Here is a 25,521-nt window from a genome sequence, read left to right as displayed (position 1 = left end):
TAGTGTAAGTGCGCCCTAACAGTACTCTCTAAATAAAGGCATAAAAAGTCTTTAAATACATCTAAAAAAGAAAAGCTGAGAACCAGCTGCTGACACCGGTTATTGCTGTTACTAATGCAGTTAAGTCATCCATTGCCCTTGGAGCCCTGTGGCATGAAGGTTGCAGCCCCATGCCCTTGAACTTCATCACATGGGGCAAAACCCTAGAGACTCTTGTCACCGGACTGGGAGGAAGTCCCTGCACGGAAAACTTAGGCTGAACAGTGCTGGCGGTTCTAAGCTGTAAGAATTGTCAGGCTTGTTGCTGATGGTTTTGTTTGAATTAATGTAATTTTAAGGTATCAGTATGAATTTCAGTCTGTTTCATGACCTGATAAAAAGGAAGCTTCAAAGGAACAATGAATTTTTCACACATCTGCTTTTCTCCTTTCAGGTCTAAAAACAAGCAACACTGTTGAAATCCTTAAGCTGAGACTATCTCAAAGCATACGCCTTTATCGAAACTTGAGCCTCTCTCCTTTACTTAAGAGCCTGGCTGTAAAGAAATGCTATTTTGAACCCTTTTTTCCTAACGAACATGGCTGGACATCTCTTTGTAAACTGAGCATGCCCCCGCCTGCAAGATAAGACAAAAGTTCAGGATGGGATGTTGAAGCCCGTAAATTCCCACAGTTCGTTCTTCAGCAGCCTCTGCAACGCCAGACAAAATATATCACTGATTCGAAGGAGACATACAATGTCATGGGTCAGTGCTACTAAAGCTAATTCCAGCTAACTCTAGTCACTCGCCAAGAAACTGTCCAGATTACTACAAGTTCTCACACCAAGATTCAATTTCTGGCCAAGCTGGGTTGCTTCACTTCACCCTTGTCTGCCCCGGGACCCTTCAACAACTAACAGCACCAAATGTAAAGAGTGGTCTGTCGAGACTATGAGCTGACTTTGCTGTTAGCATCTATGTTAGTTGACCTTTCTGACTATCTCTCCTGTTCCTGACCTGATGTTTTAACTCTTTCAATGAACTTTACATTGATTAGTCCAAGTAGGCTTCCATGCCGATAGCACATTTGCTTTATATGGAATCAGATGATAAAATGGCACTGTTGCTTTTTCCCTTGGGTTGTTTTGTGTTCATAATGTGATTCTGTGGACAAAAGCACGAACCACCTAAGGACTGTCCTTACACTATTAGCCTGCTTCTGACCCTGCATAAGTTAACAGATGACAGTCTCACACTGTACTGTGGGTCAAGCATAAAGATCCTAGTTAGCTAGCTACCAACAAAATAAGTCATAGGACGACTAAGCACGGCAATCCAGGCCTACGTAGATGAGCATATTTGATACCACTCACAAAAGTAGCTACAGAAGTATCAGGCTCGCCAGTTGGTGTATATACCCCCAGAAATCTGGATACAATTAGTCAAAATCACCTATCCAGGAATACCCAAAATAAACTCAATACTGTGTTGGAACCATTTGGAGTTCAAATACCAGATGTCTTTAGAAAGGTAACACTCTTAGGTTTCTCCCCAAACTCTCAGACTCACCTTAAAGGCTACTGGTATTGAGTAATATGACTAAAAGTTAATACTTTTCCCGTCTGAATTGCATTGTGAATTAGAGGCTTGTAGATGACTGTGGCTGGGTGGAACTAGCTAGAAAACTCAACTCGAATAAAGCATTAAGTTTTGGCTAGTTCGGGTTCAAAGCTGATAAGGGGGCCCCAAGGAAAAAATGGTTGGCTTGGTCCACTCCAACACTGGTCTAAGGTTTGAGGAGCCAACCAATTATTCGGTCCTGTTGCTGGGAAAATTGCAGACTCAGTGTGACTGAAAGCAAGGTGGAAGCAAAACATTTCTCCTGCGCTATTTTGGCTTGTTTGTTTTGTCGTATATCAGAGTGTGAATGTCATATTCACTTGTCTGAATGAACTAGGTCAAGAGGAAATGCCACCTTTGGAACAGATTATCCAAATGATGTAGATGTAAAGTCACTTGAATATCATGGACTCTTATGATACTGTCAGCCAATTTCCTGACATATAAATATAATTCTTACCAGTGTAGAAACCCAAATGCAGGGCATTAGAGTGGGCCAGCTGTCCCATGTTTTTTGGAGTTTCCAAGCCTAATTATAGTTTTAAATTTACATTTGAGGACAGATTTGTACCCTTCAGGAGAGAATTCAAGTCTCCATCCAGGGTTTTGACAATGAAGCTAAATTTGTGGATGAAACCAAAGCAGCCTTGATGTGACATTCAGACAATTGCTGTCACTTCCCGTCTCTTTGCTGATCTCTGTTGCAATCAATTTGCTGTTTCCTCTTTCTCACATGTGTCCATTTCCTTGCATTGCGTGAATTTTCACCACACTTTTGAATTTCCCTTTGCATGCTGAATAACTGTTGAAGTGGCTGTTCTCTTTGAAAGCCTAAAAAAATCCAGCAACAGTCCATACACTGTTCTAAACTATCAAAACAGCGTGTGAAGGTCACAATTTGCCTATCACAGTCACGGTTACTGTAATTTGCATCTGTCCTGTTGGACTAAAAATAATAAGAACACATCATGCTCAGTGTTTGGCTCATCCAGAAGGGAGGAGGGGAAGATGTGCTGCAGCAGCAGCAGAGGGAGAGGAACGGACGCAGAAAGACTTAATAGGGAGTAAAGCATCAGGAGGAGGGAGGCACACATGCAGAGCAGTGTGCGTACGTATGTGTTGTTTCTGACAGCGGGGTGGGAGGAGAGGAGAAACAGGAGAAGGAGGAGGAAGGGGTGCTTCCTCTTCAGTCTGGGGCATGAGCTGCTGATGTATCACAGTAGTCCGTAGCAACAGGAAACCTCGGTATAAAAAGCAGCGTCGCAGGGGGAACCCTCCTAAGAGTCTCACAGCCGCAGCATGACCAGGACGGAGCGCCTGAGAGTTTGGACTTAACAAAACAATGCCCAGCCTAATCGTCGAACCACTCAACACACAGCAGTTCATCATGGACAGAGATGACAGGAAGAGAAACAAGAACATGTGAGTCAAACTTTGACTTGATGTGGGAGTTCCAGTAGAAGTTGGTTTAATAGAGTATCTTTTTAAATTTGCACAGCTCATTTTGCTTCGGAAGCTTAAGAGCACATCGAGGAATATTTTGGATATATCTCCTGAAAATAGTCATCTAACTTTGCCTAATCTCATGCTGTCTTCTTCTAATTACTAACATGCCAAACATGCTTAACAGATCCACTTGAAGCTAATTTAACTGCCCTTAATCCTATAGGGATATATATTCATGTATTTCTTATCTCTATGCAGTGGAAAGAACTTTATGTGCCGACTCCAAGGCATGTTCTCACACTCATCAAGCTCTGAGAGGTAAGGGGGACTTATGGAGTGTTTTGCATACATTTCAGTTTTAAAATAGCCAGCCTGCTCCTATCATTTCCATCTATGGCATCATGAAAGGATTCAAATGAACTAGAGACACCATGTTTGCTTTGGCACAGCACACAAGCATGCCAGCAGATCCCATGGTTGGACATTTTTGTACAAATTTGATAAGAACATCTGCTATGTTTTCTTGGTTAGGCTGCTCCTTGTGCCTTTTTTAAGATTTATTTTACCCCAAATTTGGTTCTGGTTGAGTAATCAAACTTGAATTCTCTCTCAGCAGGCTAACTTTAGAAGACACCCAACAATGGTCACAGTCACTGGAACGGCTTCTGGAGTCTAAATGTAGGTTGATTTTCCCCTTGAGGACGATAATACAGCCAAAACAGTGAGTTATGTTTTGAAGCTAGGACTTCAGAGAAGGCTGGAGTTGCAAAGAGTGCAAGAAAACTGTGCTAAAATTAAAATAGTTACTTTGGTCAAATGCACTGGAAGTTCTTCAAAGTATTGAGTCACTACTTTTATTACCTTAGGAAACGGCTGTAAAAATCATCTTTCTTTAATGTGCAATAACATCAAGGTAGAAGTGCCTTTATAAAAGTTAATGCAACAGCTGTTTTTGGATGTAATGTGGAATCAATTTCTTGTTGTGTGCTACTGAACGTGTAGCCGATATCAAACTACTGGCCAGTTTCATGTATTTACAGGAAGCTTGGACATTCTTATTTCGACTTTTAGTGTTCATTTTTTACTCATAAATGGATGCTTTTTAAAATGCACTGAAGGGCAATCCCTCTCCTCAAATCAAGCAAAAGTAAAATTGTTAATCATAAAAACCAATTATTTTCTAGCCCTGTAGAAAAAGCTAAAAAAAAAAAAAAGGCTGAAAAATGAGGCTGTCTTAGCTCAGTGCTCTGTCTCTTTTCCTGCTTCCATCAGATGGACTGGCGACTTTTCGCAACTTCCTCAAATCTGAATACAGCGATGAGAATATTGAGTTTTGGCTCACTTGTGAAGACTATAAGAAGATCAAGTCTTCGTTCAGGATGTCCTCAAGAGCAAAGAAGATTTATGAGCAGTTCGTCAAGGCAGAATCTCCCAAGGAGGTAACTCACAAACCCCTTTGAATTCATTCACAGATGCTTTGTCTTTCTTAGGCTGGCTTCCCACTAGACTATTCTCTATGAAGTTTCTAATGTGGCCTCATTCTAGAGCCCGAAACCACAATTAACAACTCGTTTGTGTAACTTCAAGCAGTAAAGCTAACTCACCGATAACCAACAGTGGAAATGTGATTGGTCTACCCCATATTGGTTGAAAACTAAGCAGGGAAATTTTCAGAGTGCACAGAGAATGCTTGAAGCACACAGGAAAACTATCAGAGTTTCAGAAGAGAGCAGATGTGACCTGAATGGGAGGAGAATGGTTTAAATTAGAGCAAGCAAGCATAGTCTGAGAGCAAGTGGACCTTTTTAGGACAAAGAAAGCAGATCGAAGCAGTAGAGGAATGCTATAAGCAGGGTTGGAGGTAATAAGTAGTTTTATGATATGAAGATTTCTGCTGATACTTGCAACCGATATATAAGCTGTAGATACTGATCGAAAGTATGAATACATTTGTGGAGCTTTAGGCTGGACCAACAGACCTACGCCAGCTCCGTAATTTTCTCTGTGTTTATCCTCATTTCTTCTTATTTCTGATATAAGGACCAGAGGTAAAGGTTTGAACTACATATACATCTTGATATTGCCTAATAATATTGGCATATTGGAAATCAGCAACAAACCAACATTGTGCATCCTTATCTGAAATGCACTCTCAAATAAAGCACCAAGCATAACTACATAGTTTTCAATTTTTAGCTTTAAAAAAACATGGCAGACCACAGACATAAGGCCAAATCCACACATTGGACCATTTAGCCAGACCATGAGACCAAAAACCTGCGCATAATAGGATTTCATTGCAGAGATAATTTTGTCTACTAAAACTATAACAAAAAACACCTTCCTTATTCATGACAGAGACGAGGCTAAGGCTAGCGAAAATTGGAGCTTTGTTGACAAAAACTCTGACCAGTACTTCAGCACTTATGATTGATTATGATTATTCATTGTGACATGTGCTGCTGACCTCTTGGCCATGTCACCCCTGTAAGAGATCTCGATCTCAATGGGTTTTTATCTGGTTAAATAAAGGTTAAATAAATAAATACATAAAAATGTTTTCTGATATTCCTCCATTGTGTGTAGAATCAGTGAATAAAACAAGGAAAGATTGAGTAGAGAGAGTTGAAAATATGTCAGAATTTATTTCAATTAAAGCATTGATAATGCATTGATAATAAGCATTAAGTGTTTTATATTCAGATTAATTTTACAGTAATGCTGATAAAATTAGTTCAAAGAAACTTAAAGTGTAGACTAAAATAGAAGAACATTTATTAACTATAACTGGGCTAAAAAGTTTTCAGTTCCATCAACTAAAACTTGACCAACATTTTTGAGAGTTAAAAAGATGAAAATATAACGAAAACATAAAGTTATTTTAATCCAATAGCTGCCAACACTGTTGCACAGTGGAGATCCTTCAAACAAGAGGTCTCACAGAAATTTGCATGATCAAACACGACTAGAAAAACAAACAGGTGATTCAGTGGCCACCGTTGGCCTGATTGTGGTTTACTTTGCATAAAACTAAAAAGGCTCACTCATGTGATAAGCTTAATTTCACAAGCTGGTTCTTTTTCTTTATTTAACTTGGCTAGGGGCACATTTTTTAAGTTCTGAAGTATGCAACTTCTAGTTAAGTGTACTTCTCAGGAAGCTTGCTCTCATTGGCGATTTTGTGTTTTCTGTTGGAGGTAGCCCAATCTGGGATCATATATAATATACATGATTCCATACTGGGTTGCTCAAGAAGGCTCTGACTCTACTGGGAGCAGTAAAATAATCATTTTGACACTGCACACTTGAGGATTACTGGAAAAATAATCAGTTGGGAAAGTGTGGCGTAGGGTTACATTACCTTGATTATTGAAAGGGGGTCGATTGAGACCAAAACCAGACTTTAAGTCATCTGATGCTGTGGTTCTCAACAGCTGCAATCTTAGAAACCACCACCAACTCCTTAGGGGAAAGTCAGGACCACAGTTTCTGAACATTTTTAACCAATCATGTTTATAGAATGAAAAAAATGGGCAGTTTGAACATCAGTATTCAAAAACCAAGCAACAAAACAAAGAAATAGAAAGAAGAATGTTTTAAAAGCATATTTTGACACAATTTTTTTCACACCTTTGAAAATGACTTTAAAACCCACTTTTGGGTCGCAACCCATCAGTTAGGAACCACTGATCTAGTGTGAAGACATTAATAAATGTTTACATCCTTAAAGTAGGCTGTAAAGTAGGAAAAATCTGGCTGGGAGGCTTCGACTTAATCAGTGGCAGTACAAGAGGATCCCACACAAGGGGACTGTTTAGACAATCAGTTTTGAAAAGCGTAGAACTGGGAAACGTCTCCCTGATTGCTAAATAGGGAAAATTGAGCTCAATAGGGCTAAAGTTGGCCTAATGTTGTCTAATCTGTTCCCAGGTCTACATATGCTTACATCTTTAAATCCTGTTACATCAGATTAAAAATGAAGATACACTGACAGTATAAAGTGCCTGCTCAAATGCTGGATCTCTGATCTCTGGCTCCCAGCTAAAACCCCCTCATTCCAATCTCTCCGTCTCATTCCAGATCAACATCGACTATCACACCCGAGAGCAGATCAAACGAAGCGTCAAGTCTCCCACCCTGCACTGCTTTGACGATGCTCAGAAGATCGTTTATGGGCTGATGGAAAGAGACTCGTACCCGCGGTTCCTCCGCTCGGACATTTATAGAACTCTCCTGGAAAACCTTGCTGCTGATGCTGCGAAGGGTTGAGGAACGCAGTCCCGGGGGGAAAGAGAGAGGACGGACTTAAAAACCATAACTGGAATGTCTGAGCTCCTTCAGGAGGAAAGACTGAACACAAAGAAGGAAGGAGGGCCGAGCCGCGTGCCCCACGGACACAAACAGAGGCCTCGCTTCTCGGACAGCGATCCAGACTATGGAGGATCCCTATACTGAGAAGGTCACATGTGGGGATCGTGGGACAAAAAGAAGAGAACAACACGGACCCTTAAGTGTATGTTTGCACTGGATACATCTGTGGACGCAGGTCCTTTGAACAGTGACTATGAATGAACTAGTGGGGTGACTGACGCCCACGCAGTGGACCTCCTTTGACCTTCTTTGCAGAGGTGTTTCCTGTGCAGATAAAGATAGTGGATGTACAATGCAAAGGTCACACTTGAGTAGCTGTGAGTGTGTGTTTAAGAGAGTAGATGTAGTTTTTAAGTGCTACTGACACAGAATAAGCTGTCGCAACACAAGTGGGCCAATTATCTAATGAAACAAAGCCAACAAATCCATAGTGGACACAGGACTCTAAAGTGATGTGTCATCGTTAGTAAAGAGGCTGAAGAAAGCTCTGCAAAAAGGAATTCTGGGACATTTTGAAAGGAGATTTTTCTTGTTCTTTTTTAATTGGATGGGTGTGGGTTTGTAAAAACTGTGGATTTAAGCTGCCTGAGAGTGATTTTCATGCCAGTGTTTGATATTTTAATCACTTTTAACAAAGAGAAAAAGTAGTTTTTATTTAAAGTAAAAGACAAATGACTATATTTGTAACTGTGCACATATTTTTGTGAGGAAGTGGAACTAAACTCTGCACTACAGCAACTAGAAGTTCCCATTTTTGAATGGCGGTGACGTCTAATTTAACGTCATAGCACAGTGAAGACTGCTGGCCGTTGTCTTAAACTAAACCAAATTCTTCCAGCACTTAAGTTGTGATTTTATGCAATAAACTATTTGAGTGCAATGATTTTAGATGGTAGGATGTGTCACATTACATGGTAGGATGTTAAAACTCCTCATATACCCCCAGAATAAGCCTGCTTCCTAAAGCACTGTGTTTGAATGTATTCTTAGATAGTTAACTTAAACAGTGTATTATTTATTGTTCATTGTCACCATTTGAGTACAAAGTTTGTTGCAGTGTTGAAGTGCTTGTTAGTGATTTCAAAGACATTAAATTATTTAAATTGCTGCTTGGAAAAAATGTGATTTTTTGTCCTAACTTGCACACCCATAGTCTTTAGTTTCACTTACAGTGAAATAGATTATGAAACATGGCATTAGAGAATTAATGCTATGTTTGCATTAAGCTTGTCTGTTGTATGTTCAAGGCTCTATCACATAAGCATGGAAACATGAAGGCTGTGCCAAGATCTGTTAGGCTGAGGAATTATTTTCACTACAGTGCTGCTGTTGGCAAAAGTAAGCACTCAAGTGTATATATATATTATTCACAAATAGAGCTCCAGGTCTTTCAGATTCAGTTTTAGCTTTTAAATAAAGAAACCTGCTTTGCTATCATCTGGGAAAAAAGACATGCAGAAGGAGAGCATTAGTACCGACTTACATGACTATGTTAAAAAAAAAGAAAAGAAAGCTATCATATAATGCTTCTTTTCAGGTCTGCAAATTTGTTTACAAGCTTTACAGGGCAAGGCATAAAAGTATGAACTTACTTCTAGTTATTAATGAAGGAAACTGTGTGTTAAGAGTTTCCTGTTATGCTTTTCTTTTATCACTAAAAAGCATCTGTTGGCTTGAAAGTTAAGTGCCTCGGTGATCTGCTCCGTTTTAGGAAACAGGAAGCTCCCAGAATCAGCCTCTTATGAAATCAGTCAATGAGAGAAGTGAGACTGTCTAAAATGCAACTAGAGTTCATTCATTGTGAGAAGCATTTTTTTTTTAATTTTTAAACTTGTTAACACCATTGAAAATCTTTGTTTAGAGCCAGAATTCTCTTTAATTTTCACCACTGGACATACCAGTTTGCCTTTGGACATTACCCACATGGACAAAATTGTTGGTGCCCTTCCATTAAAGAAAGAAAAACCCACAGTGGTCACTGAAATAACTTGAAACTGACAAAAGTAATAACTCATTAACCCTTTAGGAGCCACAGTTTTTTCAAGAAAATATTCAACTGTGATATGAAGATTCCAAAAGGCTGCAACTTGAAAGTGGTTAGAGATAAAGGCATACTGTAAATGAGAACAATCTTCAGTATGACCCAAAGTTTGTGGTGGGAATAAATTCACTTATGTAATTTGCATATTCTGACGTCACCAAGCGGCCTCCACCATCACTGCTTCTACCACGTCTGCCCCTGCCTCCACGGTGTTTTTTTATTCCTGCTACCTCCTTCAGTATTTGTGTTTTGACCGCCCATGCAACCCCCACCATGTCCCCAGCCCGGCCACGGTGAAGAAAAGCATCGGCTTCGGTATGTGCTGCTGGTGGACACTCATGGCGCATGGAGTCACTGTGGCTCCGGCACACCGGTAGTCTCGGTCTCACCAGACGACTGAACTCAATGTCACAGGGGTGAATATTCCACTATTCCTCCTGGCGTTGTGAGTATTCTCGCTACAATTCGCTGTCTTTTTCTCTTTTATGCACCAACTACAACCACTTCTACCACTTCCTCATCTCCTCGACCGGCGGTGCATCTTTCAAACTCTCTCTCTCCAAAACAGGCCCACAAATGCTGCTGGGATTGAAGTTACTCATGTCCGTTATCTCCTGGTGTAAAGTAGTAACAACATTAGGCACCATATTTGCAGCTACATCCTGTTTGATTCAGCAATGTTGCTTGTCGCAATTTTGTGACTTTGGCGCTTAAAGGGTTAAAATTTAATGAAAATGCACTAATGAAATTCAGACATTGCTTTTGAATTGTGGCTCAACAGAATCATTTTTAAAAACCAAACTGATAAAACTGGCCTGGACTAAATTGATGGTACCCTAATATTTTGTTGCACAACCTTTTGAAGCAATCACTCTAAACAAGCGATTTCTCTAACTCTCAGCACCTGTCCACAGGTATTTTGGCCTGCTCCTCATGAGCAAACTGCTCCAGCTGTTTCAGGTTTGAAGGCTGCCTTCTCCAGACTGCATGCTTCAGCTCCTTACACAGATGTTCAATAGGATTGAGATCAGGGCTCATAGAAGGCCGCTTCAGAATAGTCCAGTATTTTAATATTAGCCACTCTTGGGAGTTTTGGCTCATTATCCTGTTGAAGGAACCATGACCTGTGACTGAGACCAAGATTTCTGACACTGGGCAGCACATTTCATTGTACCCTGTGCCAAATTCAAGACACCCTGTGCCAGATGCAGCAAAGCAGCCCCAGAACATAACCGAGCCTCCTCCCTGTTTCACAGTAGCTACAGTCTTCTTTTCTTTGTTTGCTTTATTTTGGCATCTGTGAACACAGAGCTGATGTGACTTGCCAAAAAGTTCTAGTTTTGTCTCATCTGTCCAAAGGATATTCTCCAAGAAGTTTGGTGGCTTGTTAATATGCAATTTGGCAAATTTCAGCTTGGCTTTTTCATGATTTGCTTTCAACAGTGGAGTCTTTCTTGGCCATCTTCCATTAAGTCCACTTTGGCTGAAACCGCAACAGATGGTGTGTTCTGACACTGATGTGGCGTTCACCTCTAATCTCTTTGAAAGTTGTTCTGGGCTCTTAGGTTACCATTCATATTATCCATCTCTTCATTTTGTCATCAATTTTACTCTTGTAGCCACGTTCAGGACAGTTGGCGACAGCCCCATGGACCTTAAACTTCTGAGTAATATGGTCAACTGTAGTCACAGGAACATCAAGCTGCTTGGAGATGGTCTTATAGCCTTTACCTTTAGCATGCTTGTCTATCATTGTCTTTCAAATCTCCTGGGACAACTGTCTCCTTAGCTTTCTCTGGTCCATGTTCACTGTAGTACACACCATGATACCAAACACCACAGTGACTATTTTTCACCCTTTAAATTGGCAGACTGACTGATTACAAGTTGTTTTCAGATTCAGATTCAAAAACTTTATTGTCTGTCGTGACAGAAAATTGCCTAAGGCGTGGTTCATCATTCAGTCCAACATGCAACCAAAAACACATGACATATAAAACAAGACATTCCTAAAAGGGGTAAAAGTGGCTAATGCAATTAAGTTAAACAGGATAAAAAGATAAACAGATTAACATTTACATCTTTTCTAGGGGTTCCTCCAATTTCGACCTGGCAAGTTTCATTAGTTTGTGTGTTTTTTTTTTTTGTAAATGATTCTTTTGGACCACCATTCAAAAGCAATGTCTGATTTTCATGAGTTCATTTTCATTAAATATGTATCTATTATTACTTGTGTCAGTTTTAAGTTATTGAAGTGACCATTGTGGGTTTTTCTTTATTTGGTGGAAGGGTATCAACAATTTTGTCCACGTGTGTAAAAAAGGTATTCAAAATTCTTCAATATATATTAACCAGTGTTAATTTTGTTGACTAATTATTTTCGTTATAGTTTTCGTTAATAGCCTTTTTCCCCTGACGAAACGAGACAGTAACTAATAAAAAAGTGCATATGGACAAAAACAAAACTAAAATGAAATTAATTGATATTTTAGTTAACAAATAAAAACGAGACAAAAATGTTTGACAGAGATGTCATCCAATCAGATCTAATTTGGTCATGTAGAAAGTAGGGGCAAGTTAGGCATGTATCCAATCACAGCTACTTTGGCTGTGTGGAAAGGTGAGATGAGATACGGGGGAGATCCAATCACAACTGCTTTTGCTGCGTGTTGGTGGGGTAAGCTGGGGAGAGAGCCAATCAGTCGACTAAATTTACTGTAAATTTCGTTGACTAAAACGTTGGGAAATTTCATCAACTAAAACTAGACTAAAACTAAAACAATTTAGATGACTAAATTATTACTAAAACTAAAAGATATTTTTGGCAAAAGACTATAACTAAAACTAAATTAAAAGGTACTGTCAAAATTAACACTGATATTATCCAAAGCAATAAGAATTGTGAAGAATAAGTAACAGACAATTAGTGTCTTTGTTTTGGCCAATATTGGGCATTTACAGTATGCCATTACCTCATATATAATACAGTACATTATGATCCCATAGACTGGAGATGACCCAGATGTAAGGCAACAGTCATACATTTATCTTTCTCACTTATTTCTTTACTCAAAAATGTCTTTTACTCCCAAAATGGTGCATTAGATGCTGTTCCTGCCTTCGTAGGAATGTCTTCTATATGTTTGCCGCTACACTGCCATGTATGGAGGTCAACACGGAAAGAAAGACATGTATGAAAATATGTCATGCACATTTAGTGTTTTTCAGAACCTGAGCATCCTCAAGCCACGTTTTCCTCAGGTACAGCTATGATAAAGCCAACATCTCAAGGCACACCATATTAATTTCCATGGAAAAGCATCCTTGACTTGTGCTACAGTATCTTCAGTTGCTGTATAGCTGTGGTAATATATTGTACAAATTCCCACAGTATGCCTCAATTTGCCTCTGCACATAATTTAGAAATCACTGCCTACAGCATTGGTTTCAGGGTACAATTCTGCAAGATGATTTCTTCACAGTACAATGATCTTGCTTGATTTTTTATAAAATATCAAATGTTTTCATTCCTTGTCCAAGGCATTATACTATTTGACGCTTTTCAGCAGCAGACAGATCCTTTTTCTTTCCCATATTGCTGAAACCTGTGGCCTGATTAATAATGTGGAACATCCTTCTTAAGTAGTTTCCCTTTAATTGGGCTCACCTGGCAAACTAATTATCACATGTGTCTGAGATTGATTTCAGTGATCCAGAGAGCCCTGAGACACAATACCATCCATGAGTTTAAGTGAAAAACAAAAATTGGAATATTTATGACACTAAAATCCAATTTGCATAATAATTTGGAACGCGGTCTACTTTAAAAAGTTGCCTTAAATAAAAATTTTTAACTACTTGCACATGCAAGTTGTAAAAACAACACATAGTGTATTGTTTGCCTTTGTATGTGTGAAATAAGCTTACATTTTAAAACCTGGTTTTCTTCCTATATTTTGTCATTCTGCAGCCAAAAAAAATAACAGACATAATAACCTTTACAGCTTTTAAATATGCTCACAGTTTGACAAGAAACCACGCAAAGGCATATGATATTATACACAGCCTGTGCGTAATACGGCATGCCTCATTAAAAAAGTTCTTAAAATTAAATCACAAGTATTTCATATACTTTTTAATGCAAAGTCATTTTCATGTCAGTGACTCAACATTAACAGTTGACCTGTAGACTGATCATATTATTGACATAGCCTCAGTGACACTTACTTTCCACATTCTAGACAACCAACCTCTAATTTTGCCCAAAAAGGCAAACAAATTGGCACACAAATGCTTTGATTTGTTAATAATTGTGCAACTTTTGTTGATGTTCAAGCACTAAATGAACCTGACTGGACACCGGACACACCAATATAAAAGAGGTGTTAATGTTCAACTCTCTACAAGCAAAAGGGAAAGCCAACAGATTCCCTGAAATAACAACACAAATTCAACAGTGTGATAATATTAATCAAAATAGAATGGTTGTACAGTCCACAGTGAGTCTTTTAGCTTTAATGCTTATATTGATAGTATTGTAGACCTAGTTTTTTGTTCAAGAGTAATCATGTGCTCAAATGTCTAGCCTGGTAATGTGCAGACATGCAGGGAATAAACTACAGAAATGTTTCTTTTTTATGGTATTTTATTGGTATCACAAGGAAATTTTACTGGCTTTGGATGCTTCCAAAGTAATAAAATATCCTTTTGTATTTCCCTCTAGTATATTTTTTATGAGTTTGATCTTTCCATTACGATATTCACTGACTTGGGCAGCCCCATGTGGATCAATGAATTTTATGCTTCTCCACATAAGTTGCCAATTTCATTTTAGTAAGAAGTAAATGGATTGAAATTGACAAGAGGAGACAAGATACAAACACTAAGTGATGATACTATAGCATAGACAAGGTACCAGTGCAGAGCATTTTGGCTACAAAGTTCAGGAAATGTGGGTCACAACACACTTTTGTGTCATTTGGTTTGAGTATACATGTACACAGGAGGAAACCAGAGGAAAGTTATGTAATCAAGGTGTCATCCTTTACATAACCAGCCTTCACAGATAGGAGGAAGATGGCAAAACACCAGCAATGATGAAAAGAGTATAATGAGGACACAGGTGCTGGCAGACTTCCCCTCTTATTCTTTAAAAGTGAAAAACAAAGTCATGGTGATGTTGCCAAACACGTGCTTACTTTATATTTGTAGGTTTTGGCACAAAATATATGCAAATAGGTGTAAACGAGCTCTGCCTTCTGAGTGAACATTTCATAAAATGTAAATAAGAAACCAACTCCAGGGACAAAGTTTTCTTTGTTTTCTGTGGTTTCTTGGGGCTGTCATCCCAGCATTGATTAATACTTCTAGATTAAATATCTGTGTAAACGTTCTGTGAATCACATTATCAGACAATAGCCTCAATCAGAAGTGCACAGTTCAGGGTTTGTCAGATTTGTTGCTTTATAATCAAACTGTACTAAGATGACTTAGGTGTGCTTGCCTGGAACTATGGTGAAAACAGTTTAACATACTTACAGTTTGTTCAGTCAGGAAAATATCACTGCCACACATTTCTCATAATTTTCCTTAAGGTTTCATTCAGATATGTAACACAACTGTTTGGCAGAAGTGGTTTTCCGTCTCCACATAGGCATTAGCCTGGGCCAGTGGCATTATGGCTTCCTGGTGGTCAGTCCAAACATATGTGATTGTGGGACATTCTTCTGATTGCTATCTCTTAAGAGCACTTTAAAGGATTTATCTCAGATTTTTCTTAAATGTCCACTCGGACTTTAAGACTGACTGATTAGATTTGGAAGTCAAATGTCAAAGGTCAGGGCCATTTCACCTAAATTTTATCCTGTGAAGACAATATTTCAAGAAGGCTTTGAAGGGTTTTCCTTAAACCTTCACAAATGATCGCTTTGACTCTAAGGAATACACAGAATTTATTTTGCAGGTAAAATTTTAAACATCAGGTTATTCTACCTGCCTGTATGATTTCCATCCATCCATCCATCCATCCATCCATCCAACATCTTCTTCCGCTTATCTGGGGCCGGGTCGCAGTGGTAGCAGGTTGAGCAAATCAACCCAGGCATCCTTCTCCCCAGCGGCACTTTCCAACTCCTCCTGGGGGATCCCAAGGGGTTCCCAAACCAGACAGGATATATAATCCCTCCAGCACATTCTGGGTCTTCCCTGAAGTCTGTTCCCAGCTGGATGTGCCCAGAAAACCTCCAAAGGGAGGTGCCCTGATCAGATGCCCAAACCACTTCAGCTGGCTCCTTTCAATACTTTCAGTCATTACCCAGAGATCATGACCATAGATGAGGGTTTGGGAGGAAGACTGACTGACTCAGCTCCCTCTTCACCACAAAAATCCAGTACATTGCCCGCTGTACTGCTGGCGCTGCACCGATCCGTCTGTCAATCTTGTGCTCCCTTTTGTCTTCACTCGTGAACATGTCCCAAAGATACCTGAATTCATGTCATGCAGTAATTGGTAAAATGTAGAGGTTATTTAGTATCATGCTTATCCCTTGCTTGTGGATGTGTAATTTGAAAATTTAATTTCTTCAAATTTTGCAGAATGTCCACTCTGACTCAAAGATGAAACTATTTAGATGTAGGAGGTTATTGGTGTTGATGATTTGGCTCCATTTTTATGTAGGAAAATCAAAGGTGGAACACATACAACAGTGGATAGGGTGCTGGATCCCAAACAAAATAGAAGGCAAGGAAAATAGGGTCCACACACCAAGGAGCTGCCATTGTTGACCAAGTGATGTTTTGAGCCAGCAATCTCTTCTTCAGTCTTGTTCAGCTTGCTGGCTCGAAACATCACTGGGTAAGGAGCTCCTTGGTGTGCAGACCTTTTCTCCTTGCCTCATGTTTATCTCTTGCGTGTGAATGCAAGATCTCAAGAAAAATATAAGGGCCTTCTGTAAACTTTGCATGAACGCCCACTTTGACCTAAGGATGAACTGTTCAGATTTTGAAGGTTATTAGCCAAGATAATATGGCCCCATTTTCATCCATGCTTGTGAACACTTAAGAAAAACCTGCAAGAATTAATTCAAATTTTGCATGAATGTCCAGTCTGGCACAGGGATTACATTCAGGAATCTGTAGGTCAAAGGTCATTTGGCCTCATTTTTGATACCTTGCTTGTCTTTGCAATATCTGAAGAACACTTTGAGGGGTTCAAAGTTTTGCTCAGAAGACTTAGGAGGTAAAACATCAAAAATCAAGGTAATTCAGCTTCACATTCTTGTGAATGCTAGATCATCCGAATGATTTCATGGGTTTTCTTAAGGCTGTGCATAACTGTTCACATTTTGGTCACAGGTCATAGCTGAAAGGTAAAGGTCACATGGCATCCCTTTTTTTCCATTGCTTAAGGACATGACATCTGAAAAACTCTTCAAGGGATTTTTTTTTTCATACTTTTCACAAATGCTCACTCTGACTCAAGGATGAACTGTTTAGATTTTTGAGCTCATTGGATAAGATAATTTAGCTTTATGTTGACCCCTTGCTTTTGAATGCAGCAGTGCTAACAAACTTTGAAAGACTTTTGTCAAACTTCTAGTTTTAAGTGCGCTTAAAAGTCAAACCATTCTGTAAGCATTTATAGAAATATTACAAGAATGTGTGGACCTAAGTCTGTACCGAGGTATGTTTTTGCTAAATACTGCAGCTCTAAAAGCAACAAACACATGACAACTGAACTCCTCTCACACAGTAACCTCTGTATACCAGTGGTTATGTAAGTGAGTGCTATGGGAAGTTTCTAGTGTAAGGGGAATGGTGCAAGTAGAACAGAAACTGTGTGCAACTCCATGTTGTGCAGATACCTGGAACAAGTTTCAGCCTTTTCAAGTTAAAAAAGTATTTCCCTCTCTTTGAATCTCTTTCTGTGGAAGCCATAAGAGGACATGCATCCTGAGATTTTTATCTTACTTTATTTCCCTTAAAATAACAAGAAAATATGAGGAGGGTTTTTTCCCCAGAATTTTACTCATTTATCTTTAATACATTTCTTGAGATCTCAACATCCTAAAACCAGGATAGGAATGAGTGGAGATCTTGAGAAAACAGAGAAATTGACCTATCATTGCAGGAATCAAAGTTGAGTAAAATGTATGGATGCATGTCTGCCTCTGGGCTTCTGTATCTTCATAAAAAAAATACCTCCATAAAGAGACATTCTTTGATGATCTCCATGATGATTATCTTTCTAATTCTTGCAGGTCATCGCCAGAGCAATATACTGTTGTATGTTTTGGTCAGTGTTTGTATGTACCTTGGCTCTTACAGTCCTCTGCCTGATCCATGTGAATGCAGCATCAGTACAGACAGATAAGTGAGCTTTCACAGCTGCTTCTCTGCCAAAACTCCCCACTCTGACCTGGAAAACACGTGAGAGGAACCTGCGAAGTTTACAGAATGCACACAGAGATCAGACACAGCTGTCCTTTCTGAGTTTTATCCCACAATTACTGTTATAAACTTTCATCTTCTTTCATTTATTACTACTACTTACCTTTGCTTTCCTTTAACCCTCTAGACCACTGCAGGATTTAAGAATATTTGAGCATTTTTAAAATTATTTTTAAGCGTTATCTTTAAGAGGCTTCAGTATAGAGAGAAATTACAGTCTTAGTTGCCACCCACGTGTTTTATACATTTTTATTTTGTTTCTTGAATTGAAATAAAGTTAATGTTTACCTGGAAGTACTAAATGACGAGAAGAAAATCCTGAGTTACACTTCTACAAAAAGCCTTCCGAGAAAAAACCCCCAGAGAGGAGCAAATAGTGGATTAATGCTGCAAGGCATCCTGCTTTGTCTGTAGATTATAATAGACAATAGCACCAAAGAGACTTCTCCTAATCCTGTTAATCTGAGCCAGACATGCCTGCCTTTAACTAACAGTACCGCCCAGAAAATTGACTGACATTCTGTCATACTAAGATTAACCAGCTAATGTTGGTCAGTTAGTTCTCGCCTATGCTTCCATGATGAAGATAATCGTAATGCACAAAACTGTCTGTAATTTTGTAGACTTAAATCCTAGCAGTGGTGTAAAGGGAAGGATTCCCCTCTGCTCTAGATACACAAGTATGTAAACACAACTGAAGCAAAGTTCTGGCCCTGACTGTTCTGATTGTGGTGATATAAAGTGTCCCTGTGCGATACAAGAGTCAAACGTGACAAAAACATACACTAGATCAACATCTCAGTTTTTTGCAGTCTTTAGTGATGAAAGCATGCATCATTTTAAGAAGATGGAGGATTAAAGGGCTCAGCGCTGCAGCTCCTATGCAGCTATCATTGTTGGTTTCTACTCAAGGTGATGATGACTTAAACATAACTTTTTAATTTTTGGAACTGACATAAAAATAATACCCCTTTTGTACACAAATGGCCAAAGAAAGGAAGGTAAGTTTACACCAGACCAGGCCTAAATAAGTCTGGTCTTAAATTTCAGAAGTCCAGTTTAAGACGTTTTAAGACTTTTTTAAGGATTCAGAGCAACCCTGCTCTCTTTCAAGCATGCCCTGTGCATCTTTACACAGCACACAGCACAATCTCACTTCCTCCATTCATTTTATAGACCAAAACATGACTCATTTCTATATTCACAGGAGAAACCCACACTAATGCGCAGATCACATGTAACGATTTTTTGCGAAATTTCACATCAGTCCAAGTCATTTAAATGGGCGATTGATGATTCAAATTAGAGCCTGCTCCTTCCTCCTCGCTTGCTCACCCCCACTCAACCCCTCCTCTCTCCCTTTTTCTCTCACTAAACCTCAATTTAAACACCAAAGTTTGCTCATTTATTATGTAGATATCAACCATGGAAATATAACAAATGGGTGATTGATGATTCAAATTAGAGCCTGCTCCTTCCTCCTCGCTTGCTCACCCCCACTCAACCCCTCCTCTCTCCCTTTTTCTCTCACTAAACCTCACTTTAAACACCAAAGTTTGCTCATTTATTATGTAGATATCAACCATGGAAATATAACAAATGGGTGATTGATGATTCAAATCGGCGCCTGTTGCTTTATTCTCTCTCGCTCGCTCACCCCGCCCAACCCCTCCCTCTCTCACCAAAACCTCTTTGCAAACACCGTAGTTTGCCGGTGTATTGTGTGGATATCAGATATGGAAAGAAAAAGATAAAGGCAGACGTTTGTAGCCTACTCACAGGTCGTAACAGAGGCTGAATTAAAAAGTTAGTCTTCATCTCTCCAACTTGTCTCAGCGCTATGATGCATGAGCAGGTGCTGTATGAAGCTCTCTGTCAGGATGAATCCAGCAGGATTTTAAAGGAGTGACAGAGACACAGGCTCACAGTACGAAACTATTTGCCACATTCCACGAATTTTCGCAGTGAAGAAAAATAAAAACACATTGGACCCAGTGTGCAAGGTCCGAGCACGTGACATTTTTTCGGATTACAGATCAGACAAAAAAAAAAAAAAAAAAAAAGCATCTGAAAATAACGGACCCAGTCTAGAAAGACCTTAACAAAAATAGATCTGTGATGACTAAATGTGACAAAAAGTAGGTTTAGTTTTCATCAAGATGACTAAAACTAGAGTAAAATGTAATGTAGTTTTCGTCGGATCTGTATTTATTCTGCCTCTCACATGTAGAAAGCAGGGACCCAAGGTTTGACGGTGTAGATTTAGGCAAGAGAATAAATGCTTGGACTAAAAGTAAAGACTAAAATGTGAGGACTTTCTATGGATTAAAACTAGACTAAAATGTTTTTGTCCACTAAAACTAGACAAAAACTAAAAAGGATAGAAATGACTAAAATGTGACAAAAACTGAAAGACATCTCATCTAAAGACTAAAGCTAAAATTGAACATAGCTGCCAAAATTAACAGTAAACAGATCTCATGTTGAGCCATTGCTTGTAGCAACCTTTTGATTGACACACCACTGTACTTTCACAGTCCAGGAATAGGAAACTTAGCAGGCATAAAACCACCAGGCAGTTATTTTAGTTATTATTGTGGGTTGATTTTAAGTGCACAGTTCATCTGGGTGTGTTTTACAGTCTGTATTCACTGTCTCAGTTGCTGTGTTGTACTTCCTTGACATCCTCAATGTTCTGCACATCTTTCTTTAAACACACTTCAGTGTTTTTTGATGCTTCGTTCAAAACAAAGCCTTCAGACGGGTTAATGGTGCAGCTATGTTTTATTGGATACCACAGTCAGGACAAACTCTGCGAGTGGGTGCTGGGAATCACCTCCTGCGTAAGGCCTTCTGCACAGACCTCATGCCTCAGTGGAAACTTGGCTCTGCTCTTCATCCACTTCTAAACAGGCTGCTGCTTACACACAGTCTGCACATCATAATAAACACACGAGGTGAACAAGGCCTTTTCACCCAGCTCTGCTCCAAATGGGTTCAAACTGCGATAATCACAGCGCAGCAGGTGACGCAGATGCATGAAGGCACAGGTCGCCCGGAACATACAGATTCTGTGTCCTGTTCCCCAGCAGAGATGCCCTCTTTACGGGATATGATGATGTTAAACATTGTTCTTAGAATTTGCGCACTAAAATGTCAATCAAACTGAGGCTGATGGGAAATAGAAGATGTTTTTCTTTACTTTATAGGAGGACACAGATTGTTTCCCTAACTACAGCATGCATTCATCATGTGCTGCAATGTTCTCTTCTTTCACCGCCTGTTCCTGACTTAATTTATCTTCCTGCTTTTACACTAAACATTACAACAGACTGTACTCATTGAGTCTTTTAAATCATTAATACTATATCAGATCTATGTTGACTTTTCTGCTTAACTGTCAGCAAGTAGATTGTGCATTTAATACGACAAACATTTTCGCCTTGTATGCAAACAGTGACTGAATGGAGACATGGCCGGCTGCACGTTGCCAAGAGGCAGGAGACGGTTACTCATCTACTCTGCACAGAAAGTAGATGGGCAAGTTTGGCTGTACAACAATCACGCGTCTGATCCGTCTAACATCCTTCTACTTTTGTAAACACTGGAAAGAAACAGAGTGACTATGCATAGTGCCTACAAGGATATGCAGGTGTGTGTGTGTGTGACATGGAGCACGTTTGTGTTTTCTCTTTTAAAGCGGTGGTGAAGAGACAGTAGATAAATAAATTTATGGCAGATCAACATGGAACTTAAACCTTATATTTATTATGATTCACAGATTGGTGTTTATTTGGTTTCTTGTGGGAAAGACAAAATACATAAAGAGATGGAGTAAAGGATTTCACATAATAAAACACGTGATGACATGAGAAGCAGTAATTAGCTGTGTTTGTACATAATTAACATGCACCTGCGCACATGAGAAACATTTTGAGAACCAGGATGTCATGTGTTAATCTTAAATGCCTACAAAATTTTACACCATTATATTTCATAACATGTAACAATAGGCGAAAAGCAAGGGAGATTCCACAGTATTTAACCTGCAGAAGGCAGCGAAGAGTCTGTGGTAGAGATGGGCAATACCAATGTTTTTTAGTTCGATACGATATCAATACTTATGTAATTTTATCAATACTGATACCAATAGTGATACTTTTGAAGAAAGAATAAATTATTGGACGTGCAAACTTTGAAAAGACTCACATTTCAGGCAAATAAAAAGGGGTATGCAGGTCATTCAGAAAATCATTTAGGGAGAAACTTCAGTGAAAATTAAAATGTTTGTGCAAGCAGGTAAAAAATAAAATATAATCAGCACAAACTTGTATATAGAATTAAAATATCTACAACATAAAAATGCCCGATTGCTTTTCTTTTTTTTAAATTCAGATAGAAGGCTACATTAGCCACCTATAGCCACTAGTTTCAAGAAGAAATATAAGAAATAAAAGTCATCAAAGATTTTCATAGAAATATTTATCTTCTTATGTTTCTGCAACTTGGTCTTCATATATTTTTTTGGTGTTAGCATGTGATCTCAGTATTTTTTTTTTTTTAATGTTTTCTTAGAAATCTGAAATTTACTTGGGGACCACACTGAGTGACAAAGACAGCCAAGTTCACATCACAGACTGTAAAATGAATTCATATGCGAGTGAGTGGAGCTGCTGAAATCTGTTACTCATTTATGATTGGTCTCCAAAGTCACATGGGTACAGCAGGATCAGCAAGTACTTTTTGGTCTCCAAAGTCACGTGACACAGACGAGCAGGTGAGGCATTTTTGATTGTTCTTCAAATGAATGTCACACGGAGAAGCAGGAAGGTAATTTTGATTGCTCTTCAAATTAATGTGACACGAGGAGCAGGTAAGGCATGTTTGATTGTTCTCCAAATTCATGTGACACAAACGAGCAGCAAGGCCAAAACAGTCTTGATGAGGCAGGGAGGCACTCGGTGGAGATGCGGTGGTGAGACGTATTTTATTGTACTTATTTGGTACTTTGCTTGAGAGATCAATACCAAGAGTACTTTGTAAATATAGATATACCACTAGTCTGTGGTTTAAGGCCCTGTAACCTTGCAAAGCAGATGAATTTGCCTCCGTGTCTGTTATCAGGCAAATCCATCTTGAGAAGCTCCAATCCAACTCCATACCAATTAGTGTAATTTTAGTTTCATCAGAACTGGACCACATTTCATTCATTTGGACCAAATAAAGAGTAAAATAACACTTAAAGGTTTTCATGATGAAAAAGATGTTACTCTTTTCCAGACCTGCTTCAGGTCTATCCTATGGCTGCTGCTGTGGTAGCCATTAGCTTGGATGTAGCTATAGGAAAGCGGCGGTTTAACTGGAACTGGGCCACATTTTCCTTTGAAACAAGAACTTAGAGTCACGAATTTTACTGATGAGATTTTCCTACAATCACCTCCAGAGAATTTCAAAAAAAGTTCTACCCTTCCCAAACTCTTTCTGTGGGGGCTTTCCTGAAGAAAGTGAAATATATCTGTGCAGTATATATATGGCCCAATCTATCTAGCATTACAAGTTAAACCCTGTGCCAACCAACAAATATTTTATCCTTTTTTTTGTCCTGTGTCCACAGCCTGAGTTCCAGAAGGCTTTTGAATGACATTTATTTTGTTAGTGTACCAAAGTTAACTGCTGCTTCCCTCAGTAGTGATCATATGGTCTGTTATGCTTAAGATATTGCCCTTTAATTAAGGATATATGACCAAGACCACAATGCAAATCAATGCTGTCAAGCCTTCTCCACACAGAGATGAAAACAATTTTTTTTTAAAGTCAGAAGTTTTAAGAAATGTCTGCATAAGCAGGAAACCCTTCAAATGACTGAAAACGCTATAGTTTACATGGCAGGTATGTTAATGGTGCTCAAACTCTGCCACAGAAATACACCAAAAACAGAGAAGACTGTTAAGCAAACGCACCCAAAACTTCTCTCTCACTTTCCCCCCTGTGGTGGATCTAAGAACATCATCATCATCACCATCATCAACGATGTAACACTAGTGGCATATGCTGCTCTCCATGACCATCTGTTACTTGTAGTGGCGGAGCAGGCGCTGGAAGAGCCATAATAAGCTTCCTAGCTTCTGCTGCATGAACACAGTCATGTCATCTGCAAATCATTGATGCCATTGTTGGCAGGGTAAGCACATTTGGGGACACAAGGGTGGCATATACAAAGTCAGTGGTTTGTGTAGAAGGACGTGAACAAATGTAGAGAAAACAGAAACCAAGGCACTTTAATTTACAAGAAAAGCATTTTCATTAGGCAGGCATGTTCATTAGTTAGAGCATGATTTAAAACAGCGTTTCTCAACTGGTGGGTTAGGACCCAAAAGTGGGTCGCGGAGCTGTGTCAGTGGTTCTTGAATTGGTGCCTGGAAAAATGTGTCAAAATTTTGATCTATGGAAGTTTTACATGGACATACATCCAGACATTAAATTTCACTAAGATTTCCAGTAAAATTGATCACTTTTTTTCAAAGTTTTCAACATATTTATCTCATTCAGTAATGAGAAAAAAAAGTTTGTTTTTCCCAAGATAACAGTAATCCCTCAAGAAATGACCTCAATCTTCATGCTGTCTTTAGAAAACGGAATAGAATAAAATGTAAGCTTGGATTTCCATCTGTAAAGATGCTCCTCTCCAACACTTTGTGTCTGCATTTGAAGAGTTTTGATTATTTGGGTCATAATTTCTCATGACCACTTCTTACCAGCTTTATAGTTGACTTCTGCCTCCCTCACTTCCTCAGTAGTGAAACCAATCTGTGTAAAAAAAAAAAAAAAATTAATGTCTTTGCAGTGGTAGCAGCTGTAAACCTAGAAATTTGCCCCACGACAAGAAAAGCCACATCAGCCTCTTGACCACCATTGTTGTTGACAAAGCCATGATAAATGAAGCTGAGTAAATGTTGGAATATAATTTACCACTTGGGTAACTAAACACCAAAAGTGCTTCTCTAGCTCCTCTTAGTATTTTATGGCATTCATCAGATGTGAATTGGATGAAAAAAAAAATGAAATGCTTTAATTACAGGGTAAACTCAGTGATATACTTTATATCACTGATATATATATTTATATATATATATATTTTTTTTTTTTTTTTTTTTTTGTGGAATTTCTATGACTTTTGTTTAACTAAGGAATTGATCTTTCTATATTTTTTATATCCAAAATCTATTACAATTCAAATAAAGTCTTTTTTGTGTGTTTGTTTTTTAGAAACAGTCACTTTCCCAGCTGATTAGGTCTAATCAATCACATATCAGTCTCCCTTATTTGTCACACAGCTCTTATTTGACCTCTTTCTTGAAGAAAACAAACATAACTTTTAAGTAGCAGCAGCTAATCAAACATAACCAGCTAAAAACAAGTTATTCAGTCCTCACAGTCTATGCTAGCTGCTCTTTAACAGTTAAATGCCAGATGATCCTCTTCAAGCACAAGCAGAGCATTATTATGAGGAGTTATTTATCATTTATTCACCCAGGGCTGTCAGCTTAGAAGTAACGTCCAATCATGTGCATACAGGTGTTCAGCCTTGATATCATCTTAGTCCCCCCTATCTGAT

At 38.9% G+C, this 25,521-nt stretch overlaps 1 protein-coding gene across 2 annotated transcripts; it reads left to right on the top strand.

Annotated features, from left to right (window-relative positions):
- The first annotated feature begins 2,783 nt into the window (after window positions 1-2,783).
- LOC121512151 (regulator of G-protein signaling 21-like) lies at window positions 2,784-8,524 on the top strand. Of its 2 annotated transcripts, none has more exons than XM_041791253.1 (5): window positions 2,784-3,022; window positions 3,305-3,364; window positions 3,663-3,724; window positions 4,319-4,485; window positions 7,127-8,524. In XM_041791253.1, exons 1-5 carry the CDS (start codon window positions 2,943-2,945, stop codon window positions 7,313-7,315), a joined length of 558 nt encoding a protein of 185 aa, XP_041647187.1. In that variant the 5' UTR covers window positions 2,784-2,942; the 3' UTR covers window positions 7,316-8,524. The 2 variants fall into 2 exon arrangements, with proteins under 2 accessions (XP_041647187.1, XP_041647186.1); XM_041791252.1 differs by having other exon boundaries at window positions 2,787-3,022; window positions 3,660-3,724.
- Window positions 8,525-25,521: the final 16,997 nt, after the last annotated feature.

The sequence above is a fragment of the Cheilinus undulatus genome, linkage group 7 (assembly GCF_018320785.1).
Source record: "Cheilinus undulatus linkage group 7, ASM1832078v1, whole genome shotgun sequence".
Classification (NCBI taxonomy): Eukaryota; Metazoa; Chordata; class Actinopteri; order Labriformes; family Labridae; genus Cheilinus; species Cheilinus undulatus.
The sequence above is the reverse complement of the archived record's forward strand: the minus strand, read 5'-3'. Positions and strand labels throughout refer to the sequence as shown.